Source organism: Macrosteles quadrilineatus, unplaced genomic scaffold (assembly GCF_028750875.1).
Source record: "Macrosteles quadrilineatus isolate MER2022 unplaced genomic scaffold, UCM_ALF_1.0 Scaffold_1__1_contigs__length_201487025, whole genome shotgun sequence".
NCBI lineage: Eukaryota > Metazoa > Arthropoda > Insecta > Hemiptera > Cicadellidae > Macrosteles > Macrosteles quadrilineatus.
This window is the reverse complement of record NW_026542594.1, coordinates 73,413,639-73,431,134: the sequence shown is the minus strand read 5'-3', so window position 1 is coordinate 73,431,134 and position 17,496 is coordinate 73,413,639. Positions and strand designations below refer to the sequence as shown.

Here is a 17,496-nt window from a genome sequence, read left to right as displayed (position 1 = left end):
CCAACGTGTAAGTAAGTTGCTCGTTACAAGAACTAAAAATACAGTCACAATGGTAAACTTGATTGCGATTGTCTGTGTGTGTCTGCGTGGCCACGCGATATTTTTGTATTAAAAGTCGACTTAACACTTGAGTTTTGTGTAGCTACACATTATTTACATAATATTTACACGAGTTTGCGGGAGTGCGTGTGCTTCGGGAATAGACGTACTAATTGTGTCTTAGAATACACATTGCTTACGTATGACTAACTAGACCTAAGTGAATACTAGGTAAGGTCAAAGCATATGAATCATATATATATTGTGGTTAATTATTTTGTGTAGCAATAAATCAAAATCAGTTAAATAGCTAACTTGTGAAATATATTTATGAATTATTGTATGTTACCAAAATTATCTTATAAAATAAACATAGTATCTATTGACCTAACGTAACTAAATATTTTTATTTTACAAGTCTTGTTTGAAAAACTTTCATTCGGGAGACATGAATTACTTCTTTGACAAGTTTTCCATTTTTTAAGATTTCCACTAGATAAGAGACTGGTGTAACTTGTTTTAATACAGTATACGGACCTTTGTAGCGGTAAGAAAATTTGGTTTGATTTTCCCTCAAATTTTTAGGATACCATATGAGAACTTGGTCTCCTGGGTGTAAGATTAAGTCTCTTCTATTCCTATCGTAATACATTTTTTGTTTCTTTTGTTCACTAGCTATGATAGAAGGTATTGTGTCCCTAATTTCATTTACAATTCTTAAGTTTTCTAGCAGATCTTTTTCTACATTTGGATTTACAAACAAAGTATCACTTGGAAAGCTTGGCTCAAAGCCTAAAAATAAGTACGAAGGTTTGTACTTGGTTGTCTGGTGTTTACTGTTATTGTAAGCAAAAAGTACATAGTCAATGTATTGTGACCATGCGTTTGGTTTTTCAGCTACATAATGAGAAATCATATTTATCAACGTGTTATTAAAGTTTTCTACTTGTCCATTAACTTGTGGTGTGAATGCACTACTTAGAATTTGGCATGTACCTATTGCTGTGGTTAAGTCACGAATCAAATTGTTGTTAAATTCAGTACCTCTATCTGATTGTATAATAGAAGGTGTTCCATAAGTACAAATTAGTTTTAAGAGACATTTTACAATTGATTTACCATCTGCAACTACAAGTGGGAAAGCAAATGCAAATCGACTACAGGCATCAGTTACTGTTAAAATGTATTTATATCTATTGCTAGGATTTAATGGACCAATTATGTCAAGTTGGATTCGTTCAAATATTTTGTTAGTGGGAGGGATAGGATTAAGGAAGCCATACTTCTTCTTCGGAGGGTTCTTTCTTTTCTGACAACTTTCGCAGGTTTTCACGTAGTTTTCGACATCTGTTGACATACCAATCCAATGATATCTTTCTTTGATTTTTCCGAGAGTCTTGAATGTACTTAGATGTCCTCCTGATAACGGTGAATTGTGGTACTCCTGAAGGATGTTGTTGACGAGTTTTCGTGGTATTGCTATAACATGTCTGTGAGGATCAGAATCGTTGTACATTCGGTAGAGTACACCATTCTCCGTCTTGTAATACGTGGCCATTTTCCTGTACTTTTGTTCCACAAGATCAGGATTTTCTAAAGCAAGTAAGATGCATTTTAGGTCATCGTCCTGAGCTTGCAATTTCTTCAAGTCCACGAGATGAAGGGCATTTACTGAAGTAAGGTTGAAAGTGAAATCCTCTTCTATAGTCTTGTCAACCGGATTTCTGCTTAAGAAGTCAGGCAAGACTAAGGATTTACCTGCCTTGTGAGTAATTTCCAGGTCGTAGTCACATATTAAATTCGAGAGTCTGGTGAGTCTAGATGAAGCTCCTTTAAATGATTTATAATATTGCAATGCAGAATGATCAGTGAAAACCTTTACTTTTCTTCCGAATAAAAATTCTCTCCATTTTACCAACGCATAGACTAAGGATAAGAATTCTTTTTCTGAAACGCTGTAGTTAACTTCATTTGGTTTTAATTTTCTACTTAAATACTGAATAGGATGTTCTGTAGATGTTTCTGGATCATACTGGGTCATTACTGCTCCTATAGCATAATTTGATGCGTCTGTGTACACTCTGGTCTCTCTGTGTTCTACGAAGTGGCTGAGAAGTGGCGGTGAGGTGAGAATCGTCTTGAGTTCCTGGAATGAAGTCTCACAGTCGTTTGTCCATTGAAACTTCTTCGTTGCGTTGAATTCCTTTATGAGTGTTGTTAAGGGCATGGCTATTTTTGCAAAGTTTTTAACAAATCTACGGAAGTAATTTGCAGCTCCAAGAAACGATCTTACTTGTTTAATGGTAGTTGGGGTTTTAAATTTAATTATGGATTCTATATTTGTTTTTAATGGCAAACAGCCTTTAGAACTTACTTCATGTCCAAGTATGTTTATTTGATCGTACATGAATTGACACTTTTTTGAGTTAAGCTTTAGGTTAACATTGTTTAGCTCTTGTAAAATAATTTCTATGTTTTCCAACTGTTCGTCAAATGTTTTTCCTAACACGGTGATGTCATCAATGAATGGTATGCATCTGCTATACAAATGTTTTGATAAAATTCTAGTTATGGCTCTTTGGAAAGCTACTGTAGCAATGGATAGCCCTTGTGGCATTCTTCTAAACTGATACTTTCCCGTTTGTGTGATAACGGTTAAATATTTTCTGTCTTCTGGGGCTATCTCTAACTGAAAGAATGCGTTTTTCAAATCTAAGTGGGTAAAATAAGTCATTTCAGATAAACAAGACAAGACCAAATCTACTGAGACTATGGGGAAATTTTGTTGTTCTAAACATTTGTTAACTGATCTCAAATCAGATATTACACGCGATGAGCTGTCAGAGTTGGTTATTACGAACATTGGGCTGGCGAACTCTGTGTATTCGGGCGATTCTTCGAGTATACCTGCCTTTGTTAGTTTTTCGATTTCTTCTTGAAGGATTTTGCGTTCTTTTAGGCTTTGCCTATAAGGAGGATGATATACTGGTTTAGCATCTGATTTTAGGTTAAGTTTAACTGGTGGTAGTTTAGCTGGACCTAAATCTTCTGTCTTGTTAGTAAACATGTGGCTAAATTTAGATAATATTGCTGCTAACTTATTATGCTGATTGACTGTCAATTTTGGATTTATGTCAAGTGGGTTGCCATTTCTGTCAAGTGCAATTGTTTTAGAAGGATGAAGTGGTTTTATTTTAGGTGGATGTGTGCATGTTCTTGTTTTTACTCCGGCATTTGGTTTTAAATAACCTAATATTACGTTTTGTTTTAACCATTTTGGAGATTTACTTGCATTGTAAGCGTAAATAAACTTTTGTGAATTTTCGTTTTCTGATGAGATATAAAAGTGGAGGTTCTTTTTGTCTCGGTAATTTAAATCTATATCAAGTTCATATTGATGATGTTCTGGCAAGATTTCCATTAATTTGTAGTGTTGTTGGGGAGCAATAACTGTGTCTGTAGGAACTTTAATTTCAATCATGTCATTACTAGACTCCGCTATTGTTGTTAGAACAAACGGTTTTAAATTAAGTAACCAAGATTTGTCCATTGTGATGCAATGAACTTTATCTTTATTCGTTAGTCTGATTTCCTGTTTCTTAAAATCCAATTCCATGCAGTTTTGGAATAAAAACCAATTTCCCAAGATTACGTCAGTTGCCAAATCTTCAATTACGTAAAAGTCGGTTGGATACACAGTGCCATTAATTGTTATTGGTAGTAAAAGTTTTCCTAATACTTTGACTGGTTGGTCGTTAGCAGCTACAATTAAGGGTAAGTTATCTGTTTGAAAGGATAGGTTATTTACAATTGATGATTTTATTAGGCAATAGTTGCAACCAGTATCTAAGGTAGCTGAATAAGTCTGTCCATTTTCTGGTATATCAATATTTAGTGTCAATGTAGGGAATGTTTTTGTTTGCTTAACATTAAAAATTAAGTCATAAATATCCGATAGTGTGCATTTAGATTGTCTTTTATCACATTTAATTAGGGTTCTCAAATTTAGGTGTTTAGAACTTTGTTGGAAAACTTCTTTGTCGATTTGATTGTGGAGGGTTGTTGCTTCACTAGCTGTTAAACAAACTCCTGCAGTTGATGAATCCACGTGTCTATCCGTAGAGGTTCCTGGAAGTGATGTACTCGTACTGAAGCTGTTGTTGTCATCCGACGTTGAAGGTCGTGAAGAGTTAACAGATGTACGTGCCACATCTTGAGTCTTGGGCTGATCAGCTGTGTGGTGCTGTGACGTCAGTTGCTGAGTCGGTGTTCCTAGGCAGCAGTGGGTCGACGCTTGTAACGTAGGCGTTTGTTGTGGTGTGTTATCCTCTCCATCAGCTGGCTGCAAGGTCGTCTTAGGTTCAGCCGTAGCTGTAGGAATGATGTTGGTCTGGTTCTCGAGTTGTGTGTGTTGAATATTTCTTGATGTTATTGTGGTTGTTGGAGTAAGTGGTTTAGTTATTGGGGTTACTTTAACTTTATGTTTTACACGAAACGAATCCTCAATTGTTGGAAAGTTGTATTGGTAATGAGGGCTTAATGGTGAAAATATATTACATTTTGAATTATTGGATGCTTCTAAGATTGATGATTTGTTGAAATGTGGGAAACGTTTAGTTGTGTTCCAGAAATATCTCGTCTGTGTTTGTTTATTTTGGGAAGCCAAATATCTATTTTGTGGTAGTTGACTTCCTTGCTTTAGAAGTTTTTTGGAAACTGTTCCCTTTTAGCAGGACGCCTAAAGCACTGGTCAATGGTGTGGTTATTTCTTTTGCAATATGCACAAAATTTGGAAGGTGTATTTGAGTATTTTGGATTCCTACGGTTAGCTCTAGCATTGTACCAACAATTTTCTGTGGTGTGATTGTTTATGTTACATATGTGACAAAAGAGTGGAGTGTTTTGTGATCGGTGTGGTGATCTATAATCTAGTCTGGTTCTTGGGATAGGTTGTCTGCTGGAGTGATGTGAATTGTGAGGTGAAGAGCTTCTCGATAAATTTTGTGAGTTTCGAGAAGTGCTTCTGGGCCTATATTTTTCAGCTGACCTGTCATATCTGGGATGAGGGGAAATGTCTCTTCTTTGTGTGGATCTTGAACGATGACAAGTTTCTTTGTGTGGGTTGTCCCTAGGGTAGTTTGTTTCATCAGGTTTGACCTTGAGGCTTAATAATGTATCTTTTATGTCCCTAAGTTCTAATTTTAAGTTGTCTAATTCGTCATTTTCATATGTTACCGACTTTGTTTGAGGTTTTATTAGGGTAACGCGTTCAGCTGAGGTTTGGTATTTTCTCTGATTTTTATTCCTAATAGCTCTTTGAGATTCAATTTTTAGCAGATTTTCGTTTAGCTGTTTAAGTGAGTTGTTTTCCATTCTCACTAGGTCATTACAAATCTCCGGTTTTATTCCCTGAATTACGAATTTTATTATTTTTGCATCATTCATATTGGGATCTATTCTGTGGGAAAGGTGAATGATTTCGTATAGGAATTGCATTGGAGATTCATTTTCTCCTTGTGTTCGATTTTCAAGGACCGTCTGTAAGTCATCAATTAATGCAACTGGGCTGAATGCTTTAATAAATTCAGACTCTAGGTTTGCCCAACTAGTTTCATTGTTTTCATGTTTGTAGAGTGCAAACCATTTATACGGGGTAGACGTTAAGTGTGTGGGGAAAAGTTCAATTTTAGTTTTTTCGGACCAATGGTTGCACCTTGATGAAATATTGAATTTTTGAATAAATTCATGTACATCTTCTGAAGGAAGACCTGAGTATATGCCTGCTTTTATTAGGGGAAGTTTCTCTTTTGACTCATCAGCCATGTTTTTGTTGGTTATATGTGATTTAGGGTGAGATACGATTTGTGTTGATGTGTTAGGGGTTTCTAGTTGGTTGTGATTTTGATGGGTTTCTTGATTTAAGTTTAACAAATTAAAGCTATGTAACAATTGTTCGTGTTCTATTATTGACCTGTTTTCATAAAGGTTTTGTGAATGTTCAGGTTCAGGTTGTGTTAGGTCGTCAGAAGTGTTTATAGTGTCATATGTTGGTTCTTGAAGTATTTTCTTGAATTTTAGCAAATCTCTAAACTGTTCTTTTGTTTTGTTTTCTAGTATGTTGTTAAAGAACAAGTCTGTTAATGCCTCAGCAAAACTAGGATGTCTAAATGCAGTCTTGAAAACATCTTTGGTGAAAGCTAATTTTGTTCTTAGATTGGCTAGGGTTTCGGTTTCAGGGATGGGTGGGAGTTGTATTTTATATTGACAAGCTAGTTGTAAAGCCTCAGTTTTGTTTAAGCTATATATGTTAATGTTAACAATTTCAAAATCTAAATCCATAAATTATCTTTTAAGTTTTAGTAATGTGACAAACCTACATAAGCTATTGTTACATTTGGTGGTTTTATTAAGGTTATGGGCCTAGCTAAGATACGTGTTTTTATTTGAGTTAGTGGCCTATATTGTTTTGTTCATAATCTTTAAGTTTTATCTTAAACTAACACCCTATACATTTTACGATTCGTGAGTCTGATATTAACTTAAGTGACTATAATTGACTATAAATAAACTAAAATAATTCACAAGTCACATAATTTGTTTCAAGATAATTTATTAAAATAAATGTAGGATCGTTACTGTTTAGTTAAAATGCAAAGACAGCCTTCGCCGTGCGGCTGCCTCCACCATGCGAGTCCCATGCCTCACTTTAAGTTTAAGTTTCCTAAATGTTACACTCGCTTAGCTTAGTGAAGAGGTGTTAGGTTAATGAGACATAAGACTGCTTAAGGGTGTTACTCAACGTGTAATGAACAAAAATTTAAATTATGAAAACAACAAAAGTTAAAAGTGTTACAACAGCAAAAGAAAACTTTGAAAATGCAAAAAACAACAATAATAAGATAAATTAATTTGCAACGTTAAATTTACAAGAAAAGAAAATCAATTGAAAATATAAAAGAATTAGTTACTGACAAATTATATGACTTTTATGTTTGACAAAGTGTTAGTTAGATATTTTATTCTTTCTACATACTGTCTATTGTCCCAGAAGCACACACACCGATACACGCACTCCCAAACTCCCGATCTTCTTTCTCCGGTGGCCCGTGGTGATCTCCCCGATGTTTTCCTTCAGATCCTCCAGCTCCAAGAGTCTTGACCCCTCCATCTTCATCATTAGCCCTTCTCATTGGCTGATTACCGATAGGGTGTGTGGCTAATAGGTTAACGGTGTTTCTTGGAAGTCAGCCCTACCGGTCATCGCCTAGCTCACATCAGCTGGGAAAGGAATTTGTAAATTGATGCTCATGCTACTGTTCAACTCTGTTCACACCAACTGGTCGACTAAGTGTAATGTGAACAGAGTGTCTGCATAGATGAGCACCGTGGGTACGGGGTTAATCCCCTTTCTTACAATATATATATGTCTATATATATATACATATATAAAAATTTGAACGAATGGTGTTTTTGGCCTCTGGGGACATCAAAATGAAAAAGTAAATCGGTCCCGGGTCTAGGTCTTACCGTGCCACCTACGGTAATAGCTACTTCCCTATAGGGAAATTCGCTAATAGCTACTTCCCTATAGGGAAATTCGCTAAAAATAATAGTGCTGCAACCTATTAACTTTTTAATGCTATTGAACAGCACAAAATCAAATTGTTTATTTGAACCAGCTGTTAAGATTCTTTAATTCCATTTAAATATGAGTACTCATAAGGTTAACATGGGAAACTCCAGAGCCACTGGGGCGGATCCCTTTTGACGGATCTGCACCAAACTTCACACAAACCATCCTTGAATAATGCTTAATAATGCCTGCAAGTTTCATTACAATCTGTCGAGCGGTTTTGGAGTCCATAAAGGACAAACAAACAAACAAAGAAACAAACAAACATACATTGGATTTTATATATAAAGATTATTTATTAACGCAGATCTTTTAGCAATTTAAACATTTATTATTTTCTCTATTTGAACTTTTTTTAAACACCAGTATGTAATCCAATGCCACATCTACAATTAAGACCTTGCCTTATAAAAACACTCTCAATCATTTTTCTATCTTAAAAAAGGGGGTTGCCATCAATTTAAGGAACAGAAAACTGAGGACAAGGAAACAGTTAGACTCAGCCCTAAATTAATATTATTTTGTCTGTTAGATAGAATGGCACACAATTAGTTACTAAGGTGACGCTCGCTCAATTACAAATTCTCTTGTGGCCAACAAACACTTTACTTATGTTATGCATGTTGTAGACTGATGAGGTATCAGTGGACGTGAAGCACATAGATAGCACAGACAGTGAGAGCGGTGTGGTGGTGAATGAGGACGGCGCTAGTGAGGAGTTGACTAATGGAGCGGCCACTAGTGTGGAGCAGACCAATGGAGTGGCCACTAGTGTGGAGCAGACTAATGGAGTGGCCACTAGTGTGGAGCAGCAGCAGCAGACTAATGGAGTATTCAGTAGTGAGGTGGATGGAGGAGTGTCTAGACCTAGCCTCACTCTGCCCTCTAAACTGGACCTCAAGACCATAGACTGGGATGAGCTGGATGAGCTGTTACAAGTATGCCTTTGTCTTAATAACATTTTTACATAGCCTAATTGGTTTGAAGTAGACTAGTGATGTTTATATTATTTTACTACACTATTCACTCCTATTATTTTTTCAATAATCTGATATTCCATGGTCACATATACTACAAACTTAGTCTTTCTTTTTGAGGATGGGGGTGTTACAACAGCTTCTTAGACAGAAATTTGTGACTAAGTGCTCACGTGTTGGCCTTGTTACAGACACGTGACATCATGGGCTGTTCTATAGAACATAGGTGTCAGGTGCTGCTGCTGGCGTATGCTACGAGAACACAGATCAACATGAGTCAAATGATATTTTAGTTCAAGCATAAAAAATTAGTTATCAGATGAATGATTGAAGGTTATGAAAGAAAAAGTCATGCACAGTAAAAGTAAAATATTTATTTGTTAGCCTATATTCAAAACACGATTGCAGGTGGAGCGTAAAGTAGACGATGGCCAGAAGCTGTATCAGACGATGCCAGCGAGTGTGTTGACAACGTTGTCATGCACTCCCCCTCCCTCTCCGTCAGACCAGGATGAATACTCTCAGACATTTGAGGACACTGTGGAGGAGGAGCGTGCTGCGGGAGTAAACCGCTCAGAGAGTGTGCCGGAGTCGTTTGAACTGAGCAGTGAAGAGGATGAGGCAGTGGGTAACAGTGAGGGGTCAGTGGTGAGACGCAGAGTTGGCTCTACAGCTATCAAGCGACGTGCAGGCCACCGACGCTCTCGCAATGCCAAGTTGAGGCGCAGGTAACTTGAAATCCTGTCTGCAATCTGCATGGTAATAAGAATAATGATTTCTTAATTGTGCAGTGTTAATCTAGTGATACCGTAACTGTTAAAACAAAACATAATTTTTTGTTTTGTTGTTTTTATTTCTCTTATACATAAGACACTCAATACTCCAAAGGCTGGTCTTAGAATTTGAAACTGTTGTTGTTGAAGGGTCTTTGTTTTTTTATTCAAGGACTAGCAGAGAACCCGTCCTTCGTACGGGGTTGGCATCAAGAATAAAATGCTTATTGCAGTTATACTCAAGTTTTGCGTTTGCAATGGGGGAAGACACAATTTGATAAAATTTGCTTCTTTAAATTTACGGTATAGGTACTGTAGTACTACACATCTACCATAGCCATAATGTTCTACCACTTCTCCTAAACAATAGAGAAAAATTAACTATTAAAAAACCACAAAATATCACATATCATTCATGAAATTAAAAACATAAACATGCCTGTAAACAATCCTATTTTGACCGTTCTCATTGCGTATCACAGTTTTTTGTCGATGCTTAATTCAAATTAGCTGTTTTCATAAATGCAAAAAAATAATAGTGCTGCACCCTGTTGGTAGATCTTAAAACTAGATCTTAATGCTTTTGCATATCATAGAACCAACTTTTAACTTTTTAGTTGAAACACAGCTGACTAAATTCTTTAATTCCCTTTAAATATGAATACTCATAAGGTTAATATGGAGAGCTAAAGAGCCACTGGGGCGGAGCCCGAAAGGATTTTTGAGATAAGAATATGCCTATATGTTAATCGGGAATGTAAGCTATCATCATGCCAAATTTCAGCCCAATCCGCCCAGTTGTTAAAGCGTGATTGAACTTCAAACAAACAAATAAACAAACAAACGCACAAACTTTCACATTTATAATATTAGTTAGATTCAGTAATGTTGTTTTTCTTTGTTTAACCTTTTCAAGATACCACTACCAAACTCAACTATATACACACTGTCTAGAAATTTAAACTGGCATGACTTTACAAATTCTGAAGCTGAGAACATTGATAGGCGTATTACCTGTTTTTAACACATTCACTGCTGTGCCATTAATTATTGTGTGGAGATTAGGGACCACTTTTTAATGGTAATTAAATCCTACCCAACAGCAGGGCCACTGTATACAGTGAATTGATAGTGGCTTTAGTAAAATGTAAAAACCAACAGCATCTCCCAATGCACATCTTGATGGTTTGATCCTGACAAGAGTTTAAAACACTTTTTGATGGTTCAAAACTGAACCAAACTGCTATACCAGCTGATCAGCTGGTGTTTATTTTCTAATGTTTGTGTATGTTTGTAATTTACAGTTTAGTTTTCTGTTCACCTTTAATAAAATGAGTTACTTAAATTATTAGAATCTATTCTTTTATTTAAACACAACAAATGGCGACGAGTGATGAAAGAAATGATATCAGAAGACTGAAACATAAAAGAGGAGCACTAAAAGGCCAGATTACAAGAACTCTACACCTATTAAAAAGCAAGGGTTCATCAGTCAATGATGCTCCTGGCAGATTAACTGTAGCAGAGGAAGCTTGGCATAAATTCATCTCACTACACGAAGATATTTTACAAATAGAAGATGAAGATGATTTTGAACAAGAAGAAGATTACAGGGCTGATGTAGAAGAGGTATATTTAGAGATAAGAGCATTGTTACAGCCATTCTTTATACCGAACAAATCTACAGATGAACACACAACTTCTATATCAGTTGAACACGATAGCCATGTACCTAACATTAACTTTACACCTTACACAGAGAACGAGACATTTAAAAAACTTCTTGATGAGACTTGAAAACTATTTTCAGTTAAAGAAAATTACAGATGAAAAGACCAAGACATGTTTGTTTGTCAGTACACTTTCTCCAGAGATGCACCAAACATTGTGTGATACATTAGCTCCTGAGTTACCAGGTGACAAAACCTTCAATGAACTCACAGAATCTTTGAAAAATTGTCTTGAGCCTTCACCTAGCATACTAGCTAACCAACATAAATTTGTTTGCAAGGTTCAAGAACCTGGAGAGAACATAGCCGTATATGCCAGAGAACTTAAACGTTTAGCAACGGACTGTGATTGTTATTGTTATAACTGTGAAAGTACGGTAAGTGATATGTTCTTAAAAATGCAGTTCATACAGGGGTTAAAAGACAATGAAATTAGAATTAGACTTCTTCAAGAAAAAGATGGTAAAATTTCTTACAACGAAGTGGTACAAACTGCGATTTCCATAGAACAATCTAAATCTGAAAGTTATGAAATTAACCGGAGAAATGGAAATTCAATTCTAAAAGAAACTAAATAAAAGAAACGTCTTATAACACTTAAAACATATATTTACGCTTATACTGTTACTCACAAGTCGGTAAATATACAAAACAGATGGTAAGTGGTGATCGATTTCGATTGGACACTCCAATCATCATCAGACCCAATAGGCGAATGACAAGAATCTTAATGGTGTCCCTACTTATACCCTATTGGCTACCGGAAGCACCGGCCAATACATTTTTATAAGTACAACTGGAATCAAAATGTATTTGTTCATTAATCAACTTATTTCTATTTTTACATTTTTCCTTATAAATATACAATTCTTCCCAAGCATTCATTACATATCCTTTCTTACAATTTTTTAAAATATCTAGACTATCCTCAATTTTTCCTAGTGAGTGGCCATTTTGTAACAGGTGTTGTGCGACATTTGATCTTTCCGGTTTGTTGTTCCTCCACGCAGATATGTGGTTTTTGAAGCGGTTAACGAAGTTCACAGTCTGTCCAATGTAGAAGTTATCACAATCGTTACAATTAATTTTGTAGATGCCCGAAGCGTCGAATTTGTTGAAATCTTCTATTTTCGGATGCAGTATTTTACTCATGGTGTTCTGAGTCCTGTAGGCTATTGAAACTCCGTATTTCTTGAATCTGTTAGCAGTCCTTTGTGTCGTAGTCCCCGTGTAGCTAAATGTGATATATCTGGTGTTTTCCTCTTTTATCTCTTCTAATGTTGTTCTGCTGTGTAGTGTATTCTGCCTATCGATTTTCCTCCTCGTCTTCCTTGCGATGTCCTCTATCGTCTTGGTTCGAAATCCATTAACTTGAGCGATCTTCTTAATGGTGTCCAGTTCTTTCTTCCTATTAGCTTGGCTAAGTGGGATCTTATAGGCACGGTACAGCATAGATCTAAAGGCTGCGGTCTTGTGGATTGTCGGATGGATAGACTTCCTGTTGATTGTAGTGTCCGTTTGCGTAGGTTTCCTGTAGATGTCAAACTCTATCTTGCTGTCTTTTCTCTCTAATGTGAGGTCCAGGAAGTTGATCTTTTTGTTTTCTTCAAACTCGTTGGTAAAGGTGAGGTTTGGGTGGTGGCTGTTTAGTGTCTGCATCATCGTTTCGTGCTCTTGATCCTGGGCTTGTCTGAAGATAACAAGAATGTCGTCTACATATCTAACATACAGTTTTACATCATGATTCTTTCTTAAATTCTTTAACATTTCTTTTTCCTGATGCTGTAAAAATATTTCTGACAAAATTGCCGAAAGTGGACTTCCCATAGCTAAACCATCTGTTTGTTCGTAAAATCTATTGTTAAATCTAAAATAATTTTGTTTCAAAACAGTCACAAGCAATTTTACAATCTGATTGACATATTCATCGTCTAAACTATTCTGTAAAAGCCTACATTTAACAAGATCTACAGTTTCAGATACAGGTATGTTGGTGTACAGATTTGCGATATCAAATGAGACTAGCCTACTTTTCGAATTTATATCTATGTTCTTTACACGTTCAACAAATTCATATAACATTAACCGCCTACAATCTGGATACAAAGACAAACAAAGTCAATTTAAGGGAAACAAAACCATAGTTTCATTTGAAGATTTAAGAGGCAAGTGTTACAGGTGTGGCAGTGAACAGCACAAGGCTAATTTATGCAGATTTAAGAACGAATTCTGTAGGAAATGTAATAAAATTGGACATATTTCAAGGGTTTGCTTATCTAGAAGTGGAACTGATGTAAGAACTGGGAAAACAAGGAATTGAAATCAAACTTAATTGATATTGAGGACAACCATTCATCGATCCACGAGGTTTATACAATGGGATCAACTTCATCTGGAAGTTATAAGTTTTTAATAGTGTGGACATTGAGGGAAAGAAGCTGAAGATGGAACTTGATACAGGAGCAGCGTTAAGCTCAATACCTTACAGCGATTTTCAATCACTACATGTAAATAAACGTCTTTTCAAAACCGCTGTTGAAATGAAAACATATACTGGTGAAATCATCAAGCCTCTTGGAGTTTGTTTTGTCGATTGTAAATACAGAGATTTTAATTTCTACGGAAAGCTGTATGTCCTGAGACAAAAGGTTGAGCCAATATTTGGAAGAGAGTGGCTGAGAGAAGTAAAAATGGATTGGGCAGATATCAAAGTGGTTGAAAGTGATTGTTCAGAAAAATTTGACAAACTATTGACAGAGTTTCAAGAAATTTTCACTCCCGGAATCGGAAAAATTACATCAGATCAAGGTCACATAGAGTTAAAAGAAGGAGCTAGACCTATCTATATCATTAATACGCTACATGAAACTTTGTCGGTTGAACTCCTCCACCATTTCTTAACCGATTTTATCCATTGACGTCTCATTGGAAAGAGCATGCCGCGTAGATTTGCAAACTGGCCTTTTATTTTTGAAAAAGTCCCATAGGCTCTGCCCCAGTGGCTTTGAAAGTTCCCATGTTATCCTTATGAAGAACATAATTGTTTACATTTTGATCAGCTGTATAATTTAACTGCTGTTATTTATTTTTCAATTTAATGAAACGCATTGAGTACGTTTATTCACTATTTGAGTTTGTTTAAACATAACCCCCAAGACGAATCGTGTTAGTATGGTTGTATCTTAAATTTGTGTATTTATCGTTGTTTTGTGTCGCTATGACGGATCGTGTTAGCATGATTGTAACTTAAATTTGTGCATTTATTGTTGTTTTGTGTAGATATAATTTGTTTATTTCCGTTTTTTTTCTTTTAAATGCCTCCGACGCGACAACAACGAAACAAAGACAGGAGGCGTAATCGTGATAACGACCGCAACTACAGAACAGTGGCCCGTAATAGGTTTAGTAGTATGTTTTCTGTGTTTAACTCAACACATTCAGCACCTGACCCTGGCCCAACACTACCCCAACACGACTTTCCGTTCTCAATTGGCCCTCTATCAATCACCTGTGTTGCCTGTACAGCAAGGTATTTTGAAAAGGAGAAAACCGGCCGGAATGCTCAAGGTTTATCAATAACGAAGATAAACTTGGTCTGAGTTAGCCTACACGGTAATCCTTGAGTTGACTCTTTTAAACTCATTGTAAATATGACTGTTATTCGTTTTGAAATAAATCCTGTAACACTCTGCAATTGCTCGAATTCGAGCAACATGTACACTAGTTTTTATCAAACCTCGACAAGTTCCTTACGCATTGAAGAAATCAGTTGAAGAAGAACTAAATAGACTGGAGATTAATGGAATACTATCAAAAGTTGAAAATTCAAAATGGGGAACTCCTATTGTTCCAGTAAGAAAGGCAAATGGAAACGTAAGAATTTGTGCTGACTACAAAGTGACGGCAAACAAACTTATATGTGACGACAAATACCCAATCCTGCGAATTGAAGATATTTTTTCTAACATGAATAAAGGTCGATATTTCTGCACATTAGACATAAGTAATGCTTACCTACACCTTCCGATGGACTAAGAGTCTAGAGAAATACAGACCATAAGTAGACATTTGGGACTAGAGTAAATCGAATGATGTTTGGCATAAAAGTTGCACCAAGTATTTGGCAACGGTTTATGGATAAGGTTCTCCACGGTCTGGAAGGTACAGTTTGTTTTTTTAACGATATTTTGATACAGGGGAGCACTATTTCAGAGACATTAGATCACCTACAGAAAGTTTTTAGAAGAATCAAACAGTTTAACTTGCGCTTGAATCGTGACAAATGTAAATTTTTCCAGAAGAGTGTCAAATATTTAGGACATGTCATAGACGAAAATGGCTTACACAAATCTGCTGATAATATCAAAGCCATTATTAAAGCCAAACGACCAAGTGATGTACACCAGCTAAGAGTATTTTTGGGTCTTGCCAACTATTACACACGTTTTGTACCAAACATGTCCAGCTTACTGGAACCACTGAATGGTTTGGTTACGGCAAGGAAAACAATTTACATGGACTCAAGAATGTGAAGATGCATTTCTGAAAGTATAAGCAGAAATAACAAGTGATCAAACTCTAGCTCACTATGACCCAAATGAAACGTTAATCCTAGCAACAGATGTAGCTAGTTCTGACAACCCAGCCGATTGTGCTTCTCGTGGACTTTCTCCTTCGTTGATGAAAGATCATCCCCTGTGGTGGACAGGACCTACCTGGTTAGCAAATAATCTGTCACAGTGGCCTTCAGATGACTCAATTTCTCTCAAAGAAAATGAAATTCCAGAATTAAAAAAGGATCCTCTCATCGTGCTCACCTCCTGAAACTCCAGATTTGTTGCTTAAATTTTCAAATTGGACCAAACTACTAAATGTCCTAACATTTGTGTTACGCTTTATTAATAGATGCCGCAACCACCCTGTCAATACTACTGAAGGTGATAGACCTACCCTCTCGGAAATACAGTCGACTGAAAAGCTTGTCATGAAACTTGTACAAAATGAAGCTTTTTCGGAAGATATTGCACTTTTGAAAGACAACAAACCATGCAGTACAAGGATCAGAAGATTCTTTTTGGACAGCGAAGGAATTATTCGAGTTGGAGGAAGACTAAATCAATCATCTCTGAGTTATGACAGTAAACATCCAATCCTTTTGCCAAAATCTCATCATGTTGTTAACATTCTGATCGACCATTTTCAATCAAAACACTTACATGCTGGACCACGACTCCTTCAGTCATTGATAAATGAACGCTTCTGGATTCTCTCTGCTAGAACCGTTATCAGAATGCGAATTTTCAAATACCCCACCTCTTATGGGTGATCTACCCAGTTCAAGAGTCAGCTGTACACGCCCATTTCAGACAACAGGCATGGACTTCTGTGGTCCCTTCATTGCAAAATCTCACAATCTACGGTCTGTTAAACATTTCAAGATTTATATATGTGTATTTGTATGCTTTGCCACAAAAGCCGTTCATCTAGAACCTGTGACTGATCTTTCTACAGCATCATTTCTAGCTTCTTTAACACGATTTGTATCACGTCGAGGTCTTCCAAAAAAGATTCATTCCGACTGTGGTACCAACTTTGTCGGAGCTGATTCATATTTTAAATCACTCTTCAAAATTATTGAAAACAAACAACAAATCTTGGACTTTTGTAACCTTCATTCAATCGAATTCAACTTCAATCCACTAGGGGTGTGCGAATAGTGATTTTCAACCTCGAGCCGAGCCGAGCCGAGCTTTTTAAAATATTTTCGAGCTCGAGCTTTTTCGAGCCGAGCTTTTCCTAGCGTCACCTTATAATAATAATAATAATAAATCTTTATTGTCGTTTGGTAATATAAACATTACAATAGACAAGGTCAACATGTTTTGTTACATATGTTAAATAAAATATTAAATATTCTACAGAAAATGTTAAAATAAAGTTAAAAGGATAAAGCATCAGTAATAATAAAAACTTTAAAATTAACAGGGAAAAGACCATAACAAGAACAAAGAATCATCAAGACTGCTTGGCCTCACATTTAAGCGTTAAAAAATCTTCATTCTGCAAAAACTCATCAACTGAATAAAAAGCACGACTTGTAAGCCAATCTGATAATTTTGACCTATACAAATGAATACTTTCCTGATTTCTAAAGTATATTGGAAGTTTATTAAATAGTTTTATTTGCAAGTATTTATAACTTTTGATAAATTTTGATAGCCTGGCTTGAGGAATATATAAATCTTTTGATTGTCTGGTGATATACCCATGGATTGAGTTGCAAGGAACAAATTTATTCAGATTCTCTTTAACGGAAACTAAATTGTAAAAAATGAAAATATTAG

At 36.0% G+C, this 17,496-nt stretch overlaps 1 protein-coding gene across 1 annotated transcript in view; it reads left to right on the top strand.

Annotated features, from left to right (window-relative positions):
* The window catches only part of LOC128983588 (ras association domain-containing protein 2), a 144,666-nt gene that overhangs the window by 90,491 nt on the left and 36,679 nt on the right, over window positions 1-17,496 (top strand). The window contains exons 6-7 of the mRNA XM_054402923.1: window positions 8,302-8,610; window positions 9,058-9,377. Of these exons, the coding sequence (XP_054258898.1) occupies window positions 8,302-8,610; window positions 9,058-9,377 (629 nt within the window). The remainder of the gene's footprint in view (window positions 1-8,301; window positions 8,611-9,057; window positions 9,378-17,496) is intronic.